This window comes from Schistocerca serialis, unplaced genomic scaffold (genome assembly GCF_023864345.2).
Source record: "Schistocerca serialis cubense isolate TAMUIC-IGC-003099 unplaced genomic scaffold, iqSchSeri2.2 HiC_scaffold_1331, whole genome shotgun sequence".
NCBI classification, from domain to species: Eukaryota; Metazoa; Arthropoda; class Insecta; order Orthoptera; family Acrididae; genus Schistocerca; species Schistocerca serialis.
This window is the reverse complement of record NW_026047549.1, coordinates 1440310-1460252: the sequence shown is the minus strand read 5'-3', so window position 1 is coordinate 1460252 and position 19943 is coordinate 1440310. Positions and strand designations below refer to the sequence as shown.

The 19943-nt window shown below is 43.8% G+C and overlaps 1 protein-coding gene across 1 annotated transcript in view; it reads right to left on the bottom strand.

Annotated features, from left to right (window-relative positions):
- The window catches only part of LOC126439682 (uncharacterized), a 54121-nt gene that overhangs the window by 21130 nt on the left and 13048 nt on the right, over positions 1 to 19943 (bottom strand). Inside the window, exons 2-3 of the mRNA XM_050090572.1 lie at positions 12064 to 12191; positions 366 to 541 (exon numbers count right to left, since the gene is read on the bottom strand). Coding sequence (XP_049946529.1) covers positions 366 to 541; positions 12064 to 12066 — 179 coding nt within the window. The 5' untranslated portion in view covers positions 12067 to 12191. The remainder of the gene's footprint in view (positions 1 to 365; positions 542 to 12063; positions 12192 to 19943) is intronic.

The window sequence follows — 19943 nt, the reverse complement described above, 5'->3', positions numbered from 1 at the left end:
TCCCCAAATTATGAAAACTTCGGAAGTGTCTGTAACCATCAATACTTTCTCTAGTAAATGCAGTAACACCGTTTATTGTGTCAGTTCTCTCCGCTGGTCTGTTACGTAATACGTGGCACATTTTAAGACACAATACGAATCAAAAAATCGAGGGCTAAAGGAAGTCAAAAACCTTTGTAAATCACGAGTATCTTTAACCATGTCCTTCACTACTGTCTCTTAGTACTAGTTCTTTACTCGATTCTGAAATAAATGATCCCTGTGTTTTCTATAACTGTAATGAATACTTTAATGGATAAAAGTGAGATAAACTCCAAATAACCATAGTGAGTACGACAGACATTTGAGTGTACACTGGTTTATACCTGAGTATCAAGTGCCCTGGCCTGTCCTTGTCTTCTTCCACCTCGTAGTGCTCCACCTGTTTGCTGGCTAATTGCAAGTCCTGTAACCATCCGGTTAGTTTTGTGCGCAGCATGTCTTTCACACGTTCCATGTCCTTAATCCAACCGTGGAGTTGCTGATCACTTGCATTGTTACCCTGAGACACACAGAAAATAGTTCAAATTACTTTCATAACATCCACAAGCAGCAGCCTGTCTTAATATACAGTTACATGTAGCGCTATTACATGACACTGAAATTACTGCCAGCGCATGAGTGTAGTACATTCAGTTTTGTACAGGCATAAAAACATTAATGCACAGCAGATGCCTAGTGGGGTTAAATTAAATAAATACATTTCTCAAACTGTGACATCAGATAAGAGAGGTGCAGATATTTCTTGGTAGCTGACATTACAGACGTCTGAATGTATGAATGTATACTCCCGTAACGATGTATCCAACTGAAATGTTCTGGAGCTGCCAGCAGCGTCGACTTCCTACGTGTAAAGCCACATGGCGTGGCTGGAACTCTGAGGAGATTCTATTCAAACTTTTGAACGATTTTCGAAAATAGAATGGCCAGACTGTTGACAAATCCGTCAAAATCCTACTCGTTACCAACGCTGTGAGAAACCTGAACACATGTTATGACCTTCTACAAACGCAATGATAGACATCAGCCGCTCCATATCTGAAACATTATCTGAGTTAGTTGTGCACACGGGAAATGTCAGTTTGACTCAAAATTTTGTATCGTTTGTCTATTGCCTGGCTGATCGCTTTTGCCGAAAATTTGCGTTTGTTGCTCGTCATCTAACACGATGTCGTCTGTATCTGAACACGTCTCGAATATTGCAGATTTGAAGGAATGTATTGACTGTCCGAGTGTTAAGATCATTTTTTCTGGACCATTTCCGGGTACGAAGTTCACATTTATATCACATATTAAGGTCTATGCTACTTTGGCGTTGTACAAATTGTAGGCTTCTAAGTCACGGCAATAAATATATGGCCATTTAAATTACATATTTTCATACTTGAAAATTCACTCACAAAAATCCATAAGGTGCTCCTTGTTGATTTAGAATCATGACATTTTGGAAGAAGCCAGATTTCACAGTGCAAATAAAGGACAAAATCTTAAAATCCGTAATTGGTAACTATATAACTCTAGAAAATACTTTTCGTATTATTTTTTAACAGTCTGTCTATTTGTCTGTCCATCTCTTAGGAATCTTTTTCTCTGGATAAGTTCTGGGTATCATGTTCAAATTATGTCACATACAAAGGTATATCGACCCTTGGCGGCGTAAAAACTGTAAGCTTATAACTGACTCCAGTCAACAGATACGGCCCTTTATGTCTCGTGTTTTGATAATCGAAAACTCACTCATCGAAACCTATAGGGTGCTCTCCATTGACTTGGAATCATGAGATTTGGCAACAACTAAGTTTTCCGGTACAAGTAAAGCAAAAAATCTGAAACTTGTTAACTTTTAATTATATCACATAAAAATGTCGTTTTCGATTTGGACATACATTGTATTCATGACCTGTTGAAATTATAACATACGAACATTACTGCATCCAAACATAAAATTTATGTTGTATTCATGATCTAGTACGTAAACAGAAATGTGTTATTAAATCTTCTCTCCCTACATACATAAACTAAAGTCCTCTGCTTGCTTGTTCTTGTTTGTTTGGGCTGGGCTGAGGAAATAACATAGAATTTCTGAATCGATCTTGGTATTCCTGGGACCAGTATCTTGCCAGTAAAGTTACAGAGTCTCGATAATAGGCAAAAATCATTGGGAATCTCGATTCCCAGGATGGGGAGTCTGTACAGAACCCTTAGTGCGTGAGTCCCTCTCTCACTTGCCCATTCTGTTTTCCTTTCTTCTATCTACCCTAGCATCACCCAGTATGTTGTTCTGGAAGGTGAGTGCTCACCACAGACATGGGTGCCGTCGGGAGTGTCTGAGGGAAGTGGGACGGAACTGCTCTTGTTCTCTGTACGTGGGGTCCCCAATCCTTTTGGGTCACACTGAAACAGGTGACAGTGGTTCCGCAATAGATTATATTGAGATAGGGAACCAACACTCGAAAGTGCATATTTATTGTGTTAAGGACATACGCAGCATACACCACCTAACAACAATGTAGCTCACAGCAATTCTTCAAAGCAACGACTGTCAGTCTGAATGCATGCATGTATTGCAATGAGGCCTGCAGTTCTTCACACTCTGGCCATGATCTCGGGTGTCCGTTGTGCATTCGAACAGTAGCAGCTGATAAACAGTGTACACACCTGACCACCAAACGGACCTACTGTACACAACTAGGCACGTAGCACTCAAGCATCGCAGTGGCGCATTAACCTGTGCCGCAAGCACACCACTGACCCTGCTGTCAGCTGTCCATTGCATCAGATAGCTTGTGTCGTGTTCATGGTGAGGTGTGTTGCTGTGTACAGTGCACAATGAGTAATCAAAGATGAAATGTGCAAGCACTGCGACGAACGGATTTTGAGCCCTATGTCTGCTTGTGTCAATCCTGTATCGTTCTCTGCGCTGTAGTGTCCAACTTCATACAGTTTGTATTGTTTGTGGATGAGGCCTCATTCATACGTGATGTTGTTTTCAAAAACCAAACAGGCAGATCTAGAATGAGGACAACACCCACGCCAGCCATATCGGAGGCCAACAGCAAAGATTCTCAGTCAAGGTATTTTAGGGCATTATCCAAGATCATTCCACTTTGATGTTAATGTTTGCAAGCACCTGAAGAATACTCACCTCATTGTAGGACTGGAAAGGGGGGGGGGGGGTCCTCTCTGATGGCCGTTGCGATCGCTGGATCTTACAACCCTCGACTTCATTCTCTGAGGTTATGCCAAGATGTAGGTGTACGAAACACCTGTAGATACAGCTGAAGACCTGCTTGCCAGGGTCCAAGCTGCCCGCCTCCTGGTACAACATTGTTGCTCACGGGCGAGGCCTCCACGACGAGTACGGCCGCCTCATGTTTAAAGATGATTAAAGGTGTGGCTGTTGTCACACGCATCGACTCAGTCTGTGTTTCGACAAGTTTCTACACAGTTGTCACTTCCGCCCAGCTGCTCAGAACAATGCAGTGTGACATGTCTTGGAAGACAGTAGCGTGATTGACTCGATTCCACTATCGCAGTAGCCGCCACGATACAGGAATGACCTGTGAGGATATGCTGACATCACTCCGAAACTGATCACAGAGAGAGCGTCATGCACGTCAAAGGTCGTGAGGTGGTGGTATGAATGTAGGATATTTTCAAGAACACTGCCATCCTGAATTTGGAATCGTTCAACTGTATGTCAGTCAGACACCTTAGGCAAGTGTACAGTGGTGGAGAGAAAAACGGATTTACTTGTGTTGCAGATATGTGCAAATATTATTTTCTTAATAAAATTTTTGTACTTATTTAAATACTCCCGAGCTCATTTTTTACAGTTCTTTTGTCAGCTGTGTTTATTTACCAGGCGGCATCTACACTCTTTTTGGAGAACTGTCGAGATGATTTCCCAAGTTTCTGCAATGTGTCGCTCAAAACGTAACCGATCAGCAGCTACTTGTAGCCAGCATATTCCATTTCGTGCATTTCTGTCACAGCACAATCCCACTCGTTTAATATGTGGAAGTTCTTCTTCTTACGAGAAATAAACCCGTTTGTGCTGCCTTGCGTCAACGCTTGGTAAGTAATGAGAGTGGTAGCAAGTTGAGAGAGGCATGTTCAAATGTGTACCAACATGCTGGGCACTGTCGCAATGCGCTATGTGTAAGTAATGTTAGTGGGGAGAGAAGAAGCGTGATGAATTGCGACTTGAATTGCTGATCAGCGCACGCTGCGTGGCTGAAGGGGTTTGTAAACAGCCCTGCGGAGGGCGACCCGAGTCTTTCTCTCTCTCCGACTGCCAGCCAGCCCTGATATCGGAGTCAAGCGCTCGTGCGGTATCCGTGACGACGATGGTGACCGCAGTCATGGCCACGCACGTTGGATAACAATGATGACGCCGCACTGTTGTCACTGTTTACCGACGACGCTGTGATGTCATTCATCATGGTCACCTTGGCTGAGGATGAAGCAAGTATACATATTTTCTATAGTGTTTTGTTTATACACTACTGGCCATTAAAATTGATACACCACCAACATGACGTGCTACAGACGCGAAATTTAACCGACAGGAAGAAGATGCTGTGATATGCAAATGATTAGCTTTTCAGAGCATTCACAGAATGTTGGCGCCGGTGGCGACACTTACAACGTGCTGACATGAGGAAATTTTCCAACAGATTTCTCATACACAAACAGCAGTTGACCGGCGTCGCCTGGTGAAACGTTGTTGTGATGCCTCGTGTAAGGAGGAGAAATGCGTACCATCACGTCTCCGACTTTGATAAAGGTCGGATTGTAGCCTATCGCGATTGCGGTTTATCGTATCGCGACATTGCTGCTCGTTTTGGTTGAGATCCAATGACTGTTAGCAGACTATTGAAACAGTGGGTTCAGGAAGGTACTACGGAACGCCGTGCTGGATCCAAAGTACCCCGTATAACTAGCAGTCGAGATGACAGGCATCTTATCCGCATGGCTGTAACGGATCGTGCAGCCACGTCTCGATCCCTGAGTCAACAGATGGGGACGTTTACAAGACAACAACCATCTGCACGAACAGTTCGACGACGTTTGCAGCAGCATGGACTATCAGTCCAGAGACCATGGCTGCGGTTACCCTTGACGCTCATCACAGAGAGGAGCGCCTGCGATGGTGTACTCAACGACGAACCTAGGTTCACGAATGGCAAAACGTTATTTTTTCGGACGAATCCAGGTTTTGTTTCCAGCATCATGATGGTCGCATCCGTGTTTGGCGACATCGCGGTGAACGCACATTGGAAGCGTGTATTCGTCATCGCCATACTGGCGTATCACTCGGCGTGATGGTATGGGGTGCCATTGGTTACACGTCTCCGTCACCTCTTGTTCGCATTGACGGCACTTTGAACAGTGGACGTTACATTTCAGATGTCTTACGACCCGTGGCTCTACCCTCTCTGCGAAATCCTACATTTCAGCAGGATAATGCACGACCGCATGTTGCAGGTCCTGTACGGGCCTTTCTGGATACAGAAAATGTTGGACTGCTGCCCTGGCCAGCACATTCTCCAGATCTCTCACCAATTGAAAACGTCTGGTCAATGGTGGCCGAGCAACTGGCTCGTCACAATACGCCAGTCACTACTCTTGATGAACTGTGGTATCGTGTTGAGGCTGCATGGGCAGCTGTACCTGTACACGCCATCAAAGCTCTGTTTGACTCAATGCCCAGACGTATCAAGGCCGTTATTACGGCCAGAGGTGGTTGTTCTGGGTACTCATTTCTCAGGATCTATGCACCCAAATTGCGTGAAAATGTAATCACTGCCTAGAATGTCACTGTCACTCTAGTTCTAGAATAATATATTTGTCCAATGAATACCCGTTTATCATCTGCATTTCTTCTTGGTGTAGCAATTTTAATGGTTAGTAGTGTAAGTGATTCTTATGGGTTCCACTTCTTCTTTTCTAGGTGTGAGCAGGCGTTACTCGCTGTGGGATCAGAACCCAGCAGCTGATAATGATGATGACGATGATGATGATCTCTGGGGAACGACTTCGATTGTTCAGAGGCAGATATCGCTTATTCTACAGTGTTAAATTTTTTGTTTGTTATTTTTGGGATGCTCTAGTTTGTAGACATTCTCAATGCGAACATCGGTGTTTAGACACGAGCACCAGCTACTAGTTCTTTTGCACTTGTGTTTTCGTTTGGGTTTGTCCGTATTCTTTCAGACACATTGCCCTGCCGACGTCGTACACCTCCTCTAGTACCCATGCTGGATATGCCCTTAATGACAAACATGCCCACTGATGATGAGTTGTTGGAAGTGTATTCCAGTAATGAACACAACAACAGTTTTACTTGTAAGTACTCAGAATTTATTACTATTATTATACAAATACGGATTTTTATTTCTCCTTCCTTAGATACTTATTAACTGCGTCTCTTTCTCCTTCTCGTGTGCAGAGTTATTAGGAGTTCGACGTGTTGTTTAGGGGAAGAGCATTGTCCAAGTTAGGGGGAGAGCTGTCGTGACATCATGAGGTGAGTCGATACCAGAGTGGTCATACTGAGTCACTTTTCTGAGATGCAGGAAAGGGAGTCCTGTAAGACACTCAGCTGTATGCTCTACCTTGATTTATGTTCATAAGATTTTGATCAATTTATTGTGGGGTCCAGTTACGTCTCTGTTCAAAAGTATATACTGCTAACAAAAAGAATGTCCTAATGCTCAGAATCATGATGAGAGGAATTTAAATTGATTTCCATGGTTGCTTCTCACTAGTGATAGAAATTAACCAAAAAATACAGTGCATACAGATACACAACAAACACCAGATGTCCACTGACGTTCTAATTTCTCGTTTATGGCCGGATGTAGGAAAGCCATAAGAAGAAGACAAACATTAACACGCTGTGTGGCACATCGACAAAGAAGTCGACCGTAAATTAGGTGGTCCCCTCTTTTTGTCCATATTAGCCGAGAAACATCCAAAAAGTGTAGACCTGCTGCTAATCTCTGAAGACGATAGGCAACACAATGTTTGGATAAAATGCATGTCGCACCTACGTTCCTCTTAAATGAAAACAAAAAAGGTGCAAGATATTTTTGCTGTAGATGTCTCAAGTCGTTTACCAAGAGCATGTATCTTGAAAGACACTTGATTGACTGCTAGAGCCAGGAAACAATAGGTGTGGAAATGCTTATCAAGGATAAACGGTTCTCGAAGTTTAAGAATGCCTCTCACCAACACTTCTGTCCCTTCGTCGTTTACGTCGATTTAGAGCGCCTCCTAGCTCCTGTGGTACAGTGTGAACGTGGTGCTTCTGCCTCCCATATCACTGTCACAAAATGATGCATACGATATGTGGCTACCCATCAAGTTCTGTGCACTAAAATTAAAATCTTATGTCAAGGGAATAGTGCGAGATGGCTGCTCACTGAGCTTGAAAGTCTTGTACGGGATGTTTATAACATTTATAGTGAAAACGTCATGACCAACGTGAAGGAGAATGATGCACTGTACAAGCAGGCAGCTGATCGTTATACCTGTGGACTGTGACTGGACAGAGGTGAGGAAGCTCCCTGTAGAGACTGTGGCCACGTAACGGGGAAGTCCCAGTGTGCAGCTGACAACCCGTGTAACTGTAAGTACCAACTGCCACAGCACACAGCCATCTTTTCCACAATTTCAGTGAGCATGATGCCCACTTTCTAGTTCAGCACTTTGACGAGTCTGGGTAGTAGGATGATAAGATCAGTGTCATTGCTGACACCGTTGACAAATACATGCCGCTTCACAGAGGATCACACCACTTCCTGGATTCACAACTCTTCATGCTCACGTCTCTTTAGAAATTTGCTGAACCAACGCGTCCTGAAGATATTCTTAGGTAAGGGAGCCACTTATCTCGATGATGTAGAGTTTCAAGAGTTTCAACTTGTGATGGAGAAGGGGTCTTTCCATACGAATATCTGGATTCTCTAGTAAACTAAGAGGCATTTCCATAATGAATGGAAAGAACGGGCACTTGGTGAATGAACAGCAGGACTTCGGCATCTCTGATTTATCAGAACACGTAAAATGATGAACACCATATACATCTGACCGGCAACATCTTCGAGAAGCTCTGTAGCATATGGCTGAGATTTCGTGGGATGCCATGGTAAGAAAGACACAAGCCAGCAGCGAATTCTTGACCATCGTCGAGATGCATGTCTTCCTGGAACATGCGGTCCACGAGTGACTTTGCCAATGTGTGCGCAGGTATGCCAAGGCAAATAACTTGCAAATAATTGAGGGGGAGTACAGGTTGTCTGACGATTTCAGTTTCATCCTGTACCTGGATGTAAACTGTCTCCAAAGGCAAACCATGGAACAAAGTCTTCCTTTTCAAGGGCTCTCATGGATGTCCAAAGGGGAAATCACCAGACTGAGGAAAGAGATCAAATATGTGGCTGCTGATGATGCTGTTGAGGGATATGTCCTAGAGGTAGAGCTGGACTATCCCACAAGTCTGCATGACAAACACGGTGATTTGCACAGCCTGAAAGACTTTCACGTTCAGGGACCTCAACAGGTGCCGCCTCTAGGGCATTGGCGCTGCACCACAAATGCTTATCAGGAGACATTTCGATTGAGGTTACATACTGAGGTATATACTGCAATTCCAGCTGGAAGCAGGGGTGTCCTATCACGATCACAAGTGGTTCATCGGGGGGCATAGGTGTGGAAATCTGCTGCACCCAGGGCTATTTACTGATGCGTCTGGGTGGGTTTATTCGTTAGTAAAAAGGTGTTCCACTTGACTGGGTGTGTGTGGAATAGTTTGATGAACTGTTTGTCACAGTTCTGACTGCATGCTTGAGATTATGAATGTTTCATTGCACACTGCGTGCGTCCATGTGTGTGTGTGTGTGTGTGTGTGTGTGTGTGTGTGTGTGTGTGAGAGAGAGAGAGAGAGAGAGAGAGAGAGAGAGAGAGAGAGTATATATTTCGTGTGGAGCATGTACAATATGCATCCGTGTAAAGAAAGTATTTTATATGTTTATGGTGCGTGCGTGTGTGTGTGTGTGTGTGTGTTTGTGTGTGTGTGTGTTTGTGTGTGTGTGTGTTTGTGTGTGTGTGTGTGTGTGTGTGTGTGTGTGTGTGTGTGTGTGTGTGTATTGTTTTTGAGCTGCCATTGCTGTTGCTGTTCTAAGTATGTACACACTGAAAACTTCTCTCTCTCTCTCTGAGTTATTAATAAGTGTTTAATAGACATTGGAATTTAAAACATTACCTTATTCACAAAAGAATGTGTATATTGTAATGAATCAATTACGAAATAACAAAACTGTTACGTATATCACAAATCTTATATCACAAATACGAGAAGAAATGGAAATTAAAAAGCTTTCAGTTGTTTTCACAATACAGTTGTTCTTTTTCATATTTTTTGAATGAAATACCTCCTTTATCTGTTTTGTATTAATGGTAGGAGCCAGAGAAAAAAGAAATCCTTTTCGAATACAATATTTTTTAAATTTACATACATACATACATACATGGCCGACCGGTTCTAGACGGTATCGCGATTTCTCGCCTCCAATTCGTATTTGCGTAAGTAGAGCTTTGCGGATGTGCGCCAGGAATACTCCACGCGTTTACGTGTGTGTGTGTGTGTGTGGGACGTGCGTCTCGTCCTCGCTGTGACAGCATGCGGTTAGCGGGCAGCGGGCAGCTAACATACCGTTTGCGGTCTGAGCCGCTTCCAGTTTCCGACAGCCCGGCTGTGGGCGTCACAGCAACACAGGGCGAGGGAGGCCAGCGAGCGACACGGGCCGAGTCCACACAGTAGGGGGCCCGGCGTACGGACAAACCCAAACTCACTGCAGTGGTGACACGTGGCTGCTGACGACTCTTACCGGTACGTCGATAAGCAGTGTAGAAAACGAAAAATAAAATTCAGAATTTCCCTCGTTGTGCAGGAGCAGTGAATTGGAAGGTGGTGCACACTTTTGAATCTGCACCTTCCAAAACGTTGAATCCGTCGTCCTTGCCATGGCGCCACTGCGCTTTCTGCCATCTAGACCTAATCTATGCCGGCCGGTGTGGCCGAGCGATTCTAAACACTTCAGTCTGGAACCGCGCGACTGCTACGGTCGCAGGTTCGAATCCTGCCTCTGGCATGGATGTGTGTCATGTCCTTAGGTTAGTTAGGTTTAAGTAGTTCTAAGTTCTAGGGGACTGATGACCTCTGAAGTCCCATAGTGCTCAGAGCCATTTGAACTATTCTGAACATACATACATACATATTTGTGCACAGTATTGTGTGAGAGCCCAAAATCGTAAGCTGCGTCCTTACCTGGACCACAGCACGCTTTGCCATAATACTCTGCAGGGCTGTAGTGAAGAACCACGAGAGGAATTATCTCGAATACGAATACCTCAAGACTGCTGCAGCTGTCTGAAGACTCAAGTTTCATTCAGAAAGCAAAGTGCGTCTTTAAATCGAAACTATCTGTACAACATTGGTTTCACGGAATAACTTTTCGCAATTACACTTTTCCTAAGCAGGTGCAGTGTATGATCAACGAAGCGCATCTGCACCGCAAATGTAATAAAGAAGTCGTCCTTTAAACATTCTCGCAAGCTGTGAGGTACTAACTCTACAAAATATTGGATACGTATCAGGTAAATTGCCTTTGCTGCAGTGAAATGCATAGATGATGGTAACGAAAAGAAGATGCAATGACAGGACATGATACGATGTCGGCAGAAACCATTCTTAAATGCGGAACCCGCAACTATCAATCTTTGAAATTACCATCCAGCAAACATCCGTAATATTTATAGAAAAAAGATTTAATCTACTCAGAACCTTTTCAGTTCACTAAAACAGGTATCGCCTAATTCTCTTCTCAAAGGATCGAAATTGAGGCTCACATGATATTTTAGGGACTGGCACGTTGCTACATACGCCACAAAAAGTTACACAAAGACACAGATCATACTGCGGCCTTTTGCTTTCCATGTATACTACTGTCAGAATGCAAACAGTCATAATGCACAGTGGCCATTCTGTGTGTTAAGGTTGGGTTGTATGGGGAAGGAGACCAGACAGCGAGGTCATCGGTCTCATCGGATGAGGGAAGGATGGGGAAGGAAGTCAGCCGTGCCCTAAATTAGAATGGCCGGACACGGGATTGAACCGTCGTCCTCCCGAATGCGAGTCCAGTGTATGTGTTCACATAGCTTTTATTCTCGGTAGTGGGAAAATCACTGGTGGTAGTGTTCATAAATCACAGACAGAGAATTCAGACTCGATAATGGTTCGAGTTAGGCCACAGCTTTTATTCTCGGTAGTGGGAAAATCACTGGTCGCAGTGTTCATAAATTACAGACAGAGAATTCAGACTCGATAATGGTTCGAGTTAGGCCACGAGACACGTGCAGAAAGGCTAACGACTGAGATGAATGCTCTCAGAAAGCAGCATCCGGTTTCAGGTTAGTCTGACAGAGATTTTCATTGGCCTTGACATATTCATAAAATGTTCTGGTTGTGACCAGTATCGCAGTGCCTTTAACAAAGCCACTCGCAGACGCAACACGCGCTAACTGGTGGACCTCAACTGCAGGTTGATGCTGATGGTGACTTGAAATGCCACACTGAGACTCTAGACCACTCTCCACTAAATATGAAGCTGACATGCTTCAGCTTGTAAAGCAGGATTGGGTGCAAAGTTATCTGAATCTGTTAAAGAAGTAGCTAGCGCATACGAGAAAAGAAAGATACAGACGATTTTCTTCGATCTCTAACCATTCCGAGCTTAGCCTCCCTGTACCATAGCCCCAAAAGGCTTACAGAAGTAGAGGTTGGTTCAGAATTCTTCCAGAAGGTTAGTATTAGAACTGGAGAGCCAAAGATAGCTACAGTGTGAAGAAGGTAATCTGGGAAACAGTCTCCAAGAACTGGCCAGATGGTGTGTGTCATTTTCTCACCCCCTGTACGTATACTACAGTTTATAAGAGGAGGAAAAAAACTCCACTTACCATTCGTTCGAATGCGAGGGGAAGCAACAGCTGCGAGGCGTGCGTCGCACCGAGTGAGAGCAGCTGCGCCAAGTCCTGCCTGTTGCTGGAGAGTCGTTTCCGGAAAACATCCGCCTCGGCCTGCAGATCTGCACAAGACGGGAGACGACGGACTGGTGAACAAGCCAGTGGATCAGACTTCTGTAGGAAGCACAGCTTTCACTTTCTGCCCCCACAAAGTGTATGCAGGTAGCATTTACCTTTTGAAACTAGATCAATATACACTCCTGGAAATTGAAATAAGAACACCGTGAATTCATTGTCCCAGGAAGGGGAAACTTTATTGACACATTCCTGGGGTCAGATACATCACATGATCACACTGACAGAACCACAGGCACATAGACACAGGCAACAGAGCATGCACAATGTCGGCACTAGTACAGTGGATATCCACCTTTCGCAGCAATGCAGGCTGCTATTCTCCCATGGAGACGATCGTACAGATGCTGGATGTAGTCCTGTGGAACGGCTTGCCATGCCATTTCCACCTGGCGCCTCAGTTGGACCAGCGTTCGTGCTGGACGTGCAGACCGCGTGAAACGACACTTCATCCAGTCCCAAACATGCTCAATGGGGGACAGATCCCGAGATCTTGCTGGCCAGGGTAGTTGACTTACACCTTCTAGAGCACGTTGGGTGGCACGGGATACATGCGGACGTGCATTGTCCTGTTGGAACAGCAAGTTCCCTTGCCGGTCTAGGAATGGTAGAACGATGGGATCGATGACGGTTTGGATGTACCGTGCACTATTCAGTGTCCCCTCGACGATCACCAGTGGTGTACGGCCAGTGTAGGAGATCGCTCCCCACACCATGATGCCGGGTGTTGGCCCTGTGTGCCTCGGTCGTATGCAGTCCTGATTGTGGCGCTCACCTGCACGGCGCCAAACACGCATACGACCATCATTGGCACCAAGGCAGAAGCGACTCTCATCGCTGAAGACGACACGTCTCCATTCGTCCCTCCATTCACGCCTGTCGCGACACCACTGGAGGTGGGCTGCACGATGTTGGGGCGTGAGCGGAAGACGGCCTAACGGTGTGCGGGACCGTAGCCCAGCTTCATGGAGACGGTTGCGAATGGTCCTCGCCGATACCCCAGGAGCAACAGTGTCCCTAATTTGCTGGGAAGTGGCGGTGCGGTCCCCTACGGCACTGCGTAGGATCCTACGGTCTTGGCGTGCATCCGTGCGTCGCTGCGGTCCGGTCCCAGGTCGACGGGCACGTGCACCTTCCGCCGACCACTGGCGACAACATCGATGTACTGTGGAGACCTCACGCCCCACGTGTTGAGCAATTCGGCGGTACGTCCACCCGGCCTCCCGCATGCCCACTATACGCCCTCGCTCAAAGTCCGTCAACTGCACATACGGTTCACGTCCACGCTGTCGCGGCATGCTACCAGTGTTAAAGACTGCGATGGAGCTCCGTATGCCACGGCAAACTAGCTGACACTGACGGCGGCGGTGCACAAATGCTGCGCAGCTATCGCCATTCGACGGCCAACACCGCGGTTCCTGGTGTGTCCGCTGTGCCGTGCGTGTGATCATTGCTTGTACAGCCCTCTCGCAGTGTCCGGAGCAAGTATGGTGGGTCTGACACACCGGTGTCAATGTGTTCTTTTTTCCATTTCCAGGAGTGTACAATGTCAGTAATCGTATGAGTTACAGCACGAACATCTTGACCAGACGTTACAAAGCTCATATTCCAGCGACAAATTTGAAGAGCACATCAAGCAAAGAGAGAGGAGTACCATCACCTAACGTAGATCTAGTAATAAAAATTAACGTAATGGTAGAAGTATCAAAATACCTGAAGAAGTGGAAATATACAACTATTTCAAAAATCACCCACACAGCTTGCCCAACAATAAGACAGATTTAAGCAATAAGAGACCTCGAGATAAATTCCAGTCAGTTTTATTTGCTAATAATAGAAAGTAACATAAATGAGGATGTATAGTTTGGCTATTTGACTTTGACTTACTGACAAGCATAGGACGTAACGATTTGCACAGAATCGTGTCTATGCTGGTTTTATAATATGAGTAGTCTTTACAACGTTTCCCGTGCCGTGAGTTGTATGATATGTATGGAAATGAGGAAGAATTATGTCCACTCATAAACGTTTTTATATTTAGGATGTATATATTTTAACATAAGTAATATATTTTAGTAATTCAGTAAAAAAATTGTATAAGGTGTTTTGCAAGTGTAGCTGAAAAAGCCATTCTCGGCCTAAACTTTCTAAGGACCATGGAAATCTATAACTACATTTGTACTGGTACAGTACCTTACATATTAACAGTACAAATTACAATTACATTATGATACACATAATGTTCTGTAATGTGTGACATGTATCCCATCACATGTTTTTATCTCACTTTTTGTACTCCTTTTTCTTTTTATTTTCCCACCGGATCAATTCATGTATGAAAGTTGTTGTGAATGCGATTTATACCTTTGTGATGTTAATGTGGTACAAAGAATACACATGTGAAATTATATATATATATAATATATACTCTATCCTGTGCAAGCTTTTTCATCTCCCAGTACCTACTGCAACCTACATCCTTCTGAATCTGCTTAGTGTATTCATCTCTTGGTCTCCCTCTACGATTTTTACCCTCCACGCTGCCCTCCAATACTAAATTGGTGATCCCTTGATGCCTCAGAACATGTCCTACCAACCGATCCCTTCTTCTGGTCAAGTTGTGCCACAAACTTCTCTTCTCCCCAATCCTATTCAATACTTCCTCATTAGTTATGTGATCTACCCATCTAATCTTCAGCATTCTTCTGTAGCACCACATTTCGAAAGCTTCTATTCTCTTCTTGTCCAAACTATTTATCGTCCATGTTTCACTTCCATACATGGCTACACTCCATACAAATACTTTCAGAAATGACTTGCTGACACTTAAATCTATACTCGATGTTAACAAATTTATCTTCTTCAGAAACGCTTTCCTTGCCATTGCCAGCCTACATTTTATATCCTCTCTACTTCGACCATCATCAGTTATTTTGCTCCCCAAATAGCAAAACTCCTTTACTACTTTAAGTGCCTCATTTCCTAATCTAATTCCCTCAGCATCACCCGACTTAATTAGACTACATTCCATTATCCTTGTTTTGCTTTTGTTGATGTTCATCTTATATCCTCCTTTCAAGAAACTGTCCATTCCATTCAACTGCTCTTCCAAGTCCTTGGCTGTCTCTGACAGAATTCCAATGTCATCGGCGAACCTCAAAGTTTTTATTTCTTCTCCATGACTTTTAATACCTACTCCAAATTTTTCTTTTGTTTCCTTTACTGCTTGCTCAATATACAGATTGAACAACATCGGGGAGAGGCTACAACCCTGTCTTACTCCCTTCCCAACCACTGCTTCCCTTTCATGTCCCTCGACTCTTATAACTGCCATCTGGTTTCTGTACAAATTGTAAATAGCCTTTCGCTCCCTGTATTTTACCCCTGCCACCTTTAGAATTTGAAAGAGAGTATTCCAGTCAACATTCTCAAAAGCCTTCTCTAAGTCTACAAATGCTAGAAACGTAGGTTTGCCTTTCCTTAATCTTTCTTCTAAGATAAGTCGTAAGGTCAGTATTTCTACGGAATCCATATATATATATATATATATATATATATATATATATATATATATATATAATGTAAGTATATATATGATTATTACTGCCATGTTTTTATGAGCAGCCTAGCCACTGTAAGCCTTTGGCGATGGATACCATATGTACTATTACGCACTATCACAATAAAGAAATGTCGTATCTTATTTCTTTACATCAAATGCTTGTATCGTAAACAGAATGCCAAATTTTGTTAACAAATGTAAACACGATATTAAGATACTCTGGTATAAAACGTTTACTGTGGCATGTACAATCATTGCTAAGGGCAAAGAAGAAACGACTTGTGAATATGTTCCCCACCAACCGCCTCAGTTGTCTTATAAACAACATGAACAGTGATTTGAGGAGATTCATGTTAGTGATGTAAACATCAGTAACAATAAATTTACCTTATGCCATTGCTATGATCCTTACGCTCACCTAAAGTTGATGTACACTCGCAGTTAGGAGACTCAACATACAGAGACAACAGTGAGATATACATACGTCAGAAGATTTGTAAATTTTGACACCTCCAGTGGCCCGATGCAAGTGATGTGCTGTTTTTAGCATTTTTTGTAATATAACTGCCTCATGTATGGGAGGATAGTGGCGTTCTATACATGCCATCTGCACTTCCCTCTTCGGTTATTGCTGTATACCCGTATAAAGGGCATAGGATCGAAAATGTAGTCGTGAAAACATATAATGTTACAGTTAATGGCAGACACAACGTCTTTAAGAAAAATACTGCATTATTTTTATGCCTGTGCCAGATTTTTGGCATTTCGTTCTTATACGAGCCTATTTTCAGTACAAAAAATACATTGCTACTGATGGAGAATGATGTGTGTACACGATGTTTGTTCTGTTCCTAATGCTATTGGAATTACTCAGCGCAAATCGCAAAAGAGAAAGTCCAAAGAACGTGCATCGTAATGACTTTGTAAAAAAAACGAATCATCGGCATGAGGGACTTGAGAGCATCGTACCGACACATTACATTGGCATCTGGCTGTAGGGCAACGACTGCAGAATGTATAGCAACGGGTTGGGAGAAGTTCACCAGCCATCACAGACAGACCGATGTAACCTGGGTTGAGATCTGCGGCTACCACTGACACCACACCACAAGCAGCATAGTGTAGGGCGTTCTGTGGTGTTCAGCGGCGGGAGTCGCTTTTGCCTGTGGCGGTCAGGTCGACGCTGCTCTGTCCTCAGGTGGCCTCGTGAGACGTCACGGGAAGCAGCGGTCGTCGAGATGCCTACCTCTCCAGCCCACAGAAACAAACAGGGGTCAGGAAGACTCGCGATCAAATCATGTGGAAGGCACATGGAACAGTTCTTAGGAATTTCGAAAATTTGGAAGCCAAATTATTATTCAAACTGGTTCCCCAGATAAACAATCAGTATCTCTTGAAAATATCATTCACATAGTTCTGTATGTTCAAGAACACTTAAGTGCGAGGACATCCGCACAATTACCTAAAGAGCTCTCACACTCAAGTTGCTGACGAGAATATGTATATAAGAGGAAAAAGTAGATTGAGGAAGTGCTAGATTACGATCAATTTGGTTTTAGGAAAGATAAATGCATCAGCGAAGGATTTCTCAGTTGGCGATTGATGATTAAAGCGAGACTTAAGGAAAATCTAGGCATGTCCGTAGGATTTGTAGTTAGATAAAAATCGTACGATAATTTAAAATGTTGCAGGATTTCCGAAACTCTAAGGAAAATGGGTATAACCTCTAGGGAAAGAAGGGTTACGTGCAATTTGTACATCAAACAAGAGGATAAAGTAGGAAGACCAATAACAAACAGATTAGGTTAGGAAAGGTAAAAGACATACATCTAATCGCCCCTACGATTCAATCTGTACATCGAAGAAGCAATGACGGAATTAAAAATGGGGTTCAGACATGGAATTAAAACTCATGTTGAAAGGTTATCAGTGACAGGAATAGCTGATGTCATTGCTGTTCTCAACGGAAGTCAGAGGTAACAGTAGGAGATGTTGAGTAGAATGAACAATCTAATGGGTAGACTCTATGAATTAAGACTAAACCAAAGAAAGATTAAATTAATGATGAAACTTCCTGGCAGATTAAAACTGTGTGCCCGACCGCGACTCGAACGCTGGACCTTTGCCTTTCGCGGGCAAGTGCTCTACCATATGAGCTACCGAAGCACGACTCACGTCCGGTACTCACAGCTTTACTTCTGCCAGTATCTCGTCTCCTACCTTCCAAACTCCGCTGCAGAGTGAAAATCTCATTCTGTAAATTAATGATGTCTAGCAGAAATCAGATCAGTGTTCAATTTGTCAGAATTGTAGACGAGGATCAAGACGAACTGAAAGAATTCTGCTACCTTGAGGACAAAGTAGCTGGCTGTAGTGGCCGTGCGGCTCTAGGCGGTGCAGTCTGGAACCGTGAGACTGCTACGGTCGCAGGTTCGAATCCTGCCTCGGGCATGGATGTGTGTGATGTCCTTAGGTTAGTTAGGTTTAACTAGTTCTAAGTTCTAGGGGACTAATGACCTCAGAAGTTGAGTCCCATAGTGCTGAGAGGCATTTTAACCAAGGACAAACTAACTCATAATGGAAAAATGAAAGAGAACAAAGAGTAGAGAAGAACATTCAAAGAGGATGTTCACAGCCAAACGAAGTCAACTAACATCAACTGTCAGTTTTGTAACAACGAAATCAAACAATCATTGATAAAATTATTTAATAGGATAGATAAAAGAATCGACTCACGGAGCAGCGGCAGAACACACATAGAAACCGTTGTGATTGGCAAGCTTTCGGAGCCAGTGGCTCCTTCTGCAGGTAAAAGGGTTGAAACGGAAGGAAGAAGGGTTAAGGAGAAGGACTGGACAGGTCTAGGAAAAGGGGGAAAAGGGGTAGATTTTGGGAAAGTCACCCAGAACCGCGGGTCAGAGGAGACTTTCCGTACAAGATGAGAAGGAATGTTGGGTACCGCATCCAGGGAGCTTAAAGGGGGAAGATAGGGTAATATACAAGACAGAGATTACTGCTAAAACATTGATCTCGAGTTAACAAGAGTGTGTCCTCCAATAATAGCCCTGTAACTGACAAAACATATTCTATCAAAGGGAGAGCCAGCTGCGAAAAGATACAAGTCATATTCCAGCTACTACGTAAACACTGTTTAGCCTTCTACATAGGCATGACTACCATCACATTATCAGTTAGGATGAATGGGCATAGGCTGAGGGTATATACTGGTAACTCACAATATTCTGTTGCAGAGCACTCTATACAACATGACATTCGTGACACCAGCGCCTGTTTCACCACCTGGATTCCTTCCCCAGACACCAGTATCTCAGGACTCCGTAGGTGAGAACTAACTCTACAACGTGTCCTTGGTTCTCGCCATCCAGCTTTTTATCACTGTAACTACTCTTTGCTTCACTCCGTTTCAGTTTCCTGCATCTTTCATTGTCATTCCCATCCATTTTTCACCGCCCCACCCCACCTCTGTTATGTACAATGTGCTTACCTTCTGACTCTTAATAACTTGTGATCAATGTTTTAGCAGTAATCTCTGTCGTGCATATCACCTTGTCTTAAGCTCTTAGGTTTTCAAATCTCGTCCGATGCAGTCCTCAGCAATTAGTCTTCCCTTCTCATCTCGTACAGTAAGTTTCCCCTGACCCACAGTTCTGGGTGACTTTCCCAAAATCTACCCCTTAAGTTTTGAGCACAGTATTCTGTGAAAGTGAAACATGGACAATGGGAAAACCGGGACGGAAGAGAATCGAAGCGTTTGAGATGTGGTGCTAGAGACGAATGTCAAAAATTAGATGGACTGATAAAAGAAAAAATGATGAGGTTCTCAGCAGAATCGGTGAAGAATGGAACATACCAAACGCTTTGGTAGGAAGATGGGACAGTATTTTGTTCTTGGTCATGCAACCTTATTGTTTCCTCTCGGTTCTTGTACGTATCACCCGTATTTCTTTGCGGCTTACTCCCATTTTTCTCAATATTTCGAACATCTTGCAGAAGTTTACATTTCCGGATGCTTTTTCTAGGTCTATAGGGTCTATGAATGTGGCCATTTTATTTTCCAAGTTTTCTTTCTCTCATCAGTCACAATATCAGACCTACCGCCCTCTCATGCTATTAGCCTTCTGACAGTCAAAATGATCGTCATCTATCATATTCTCTA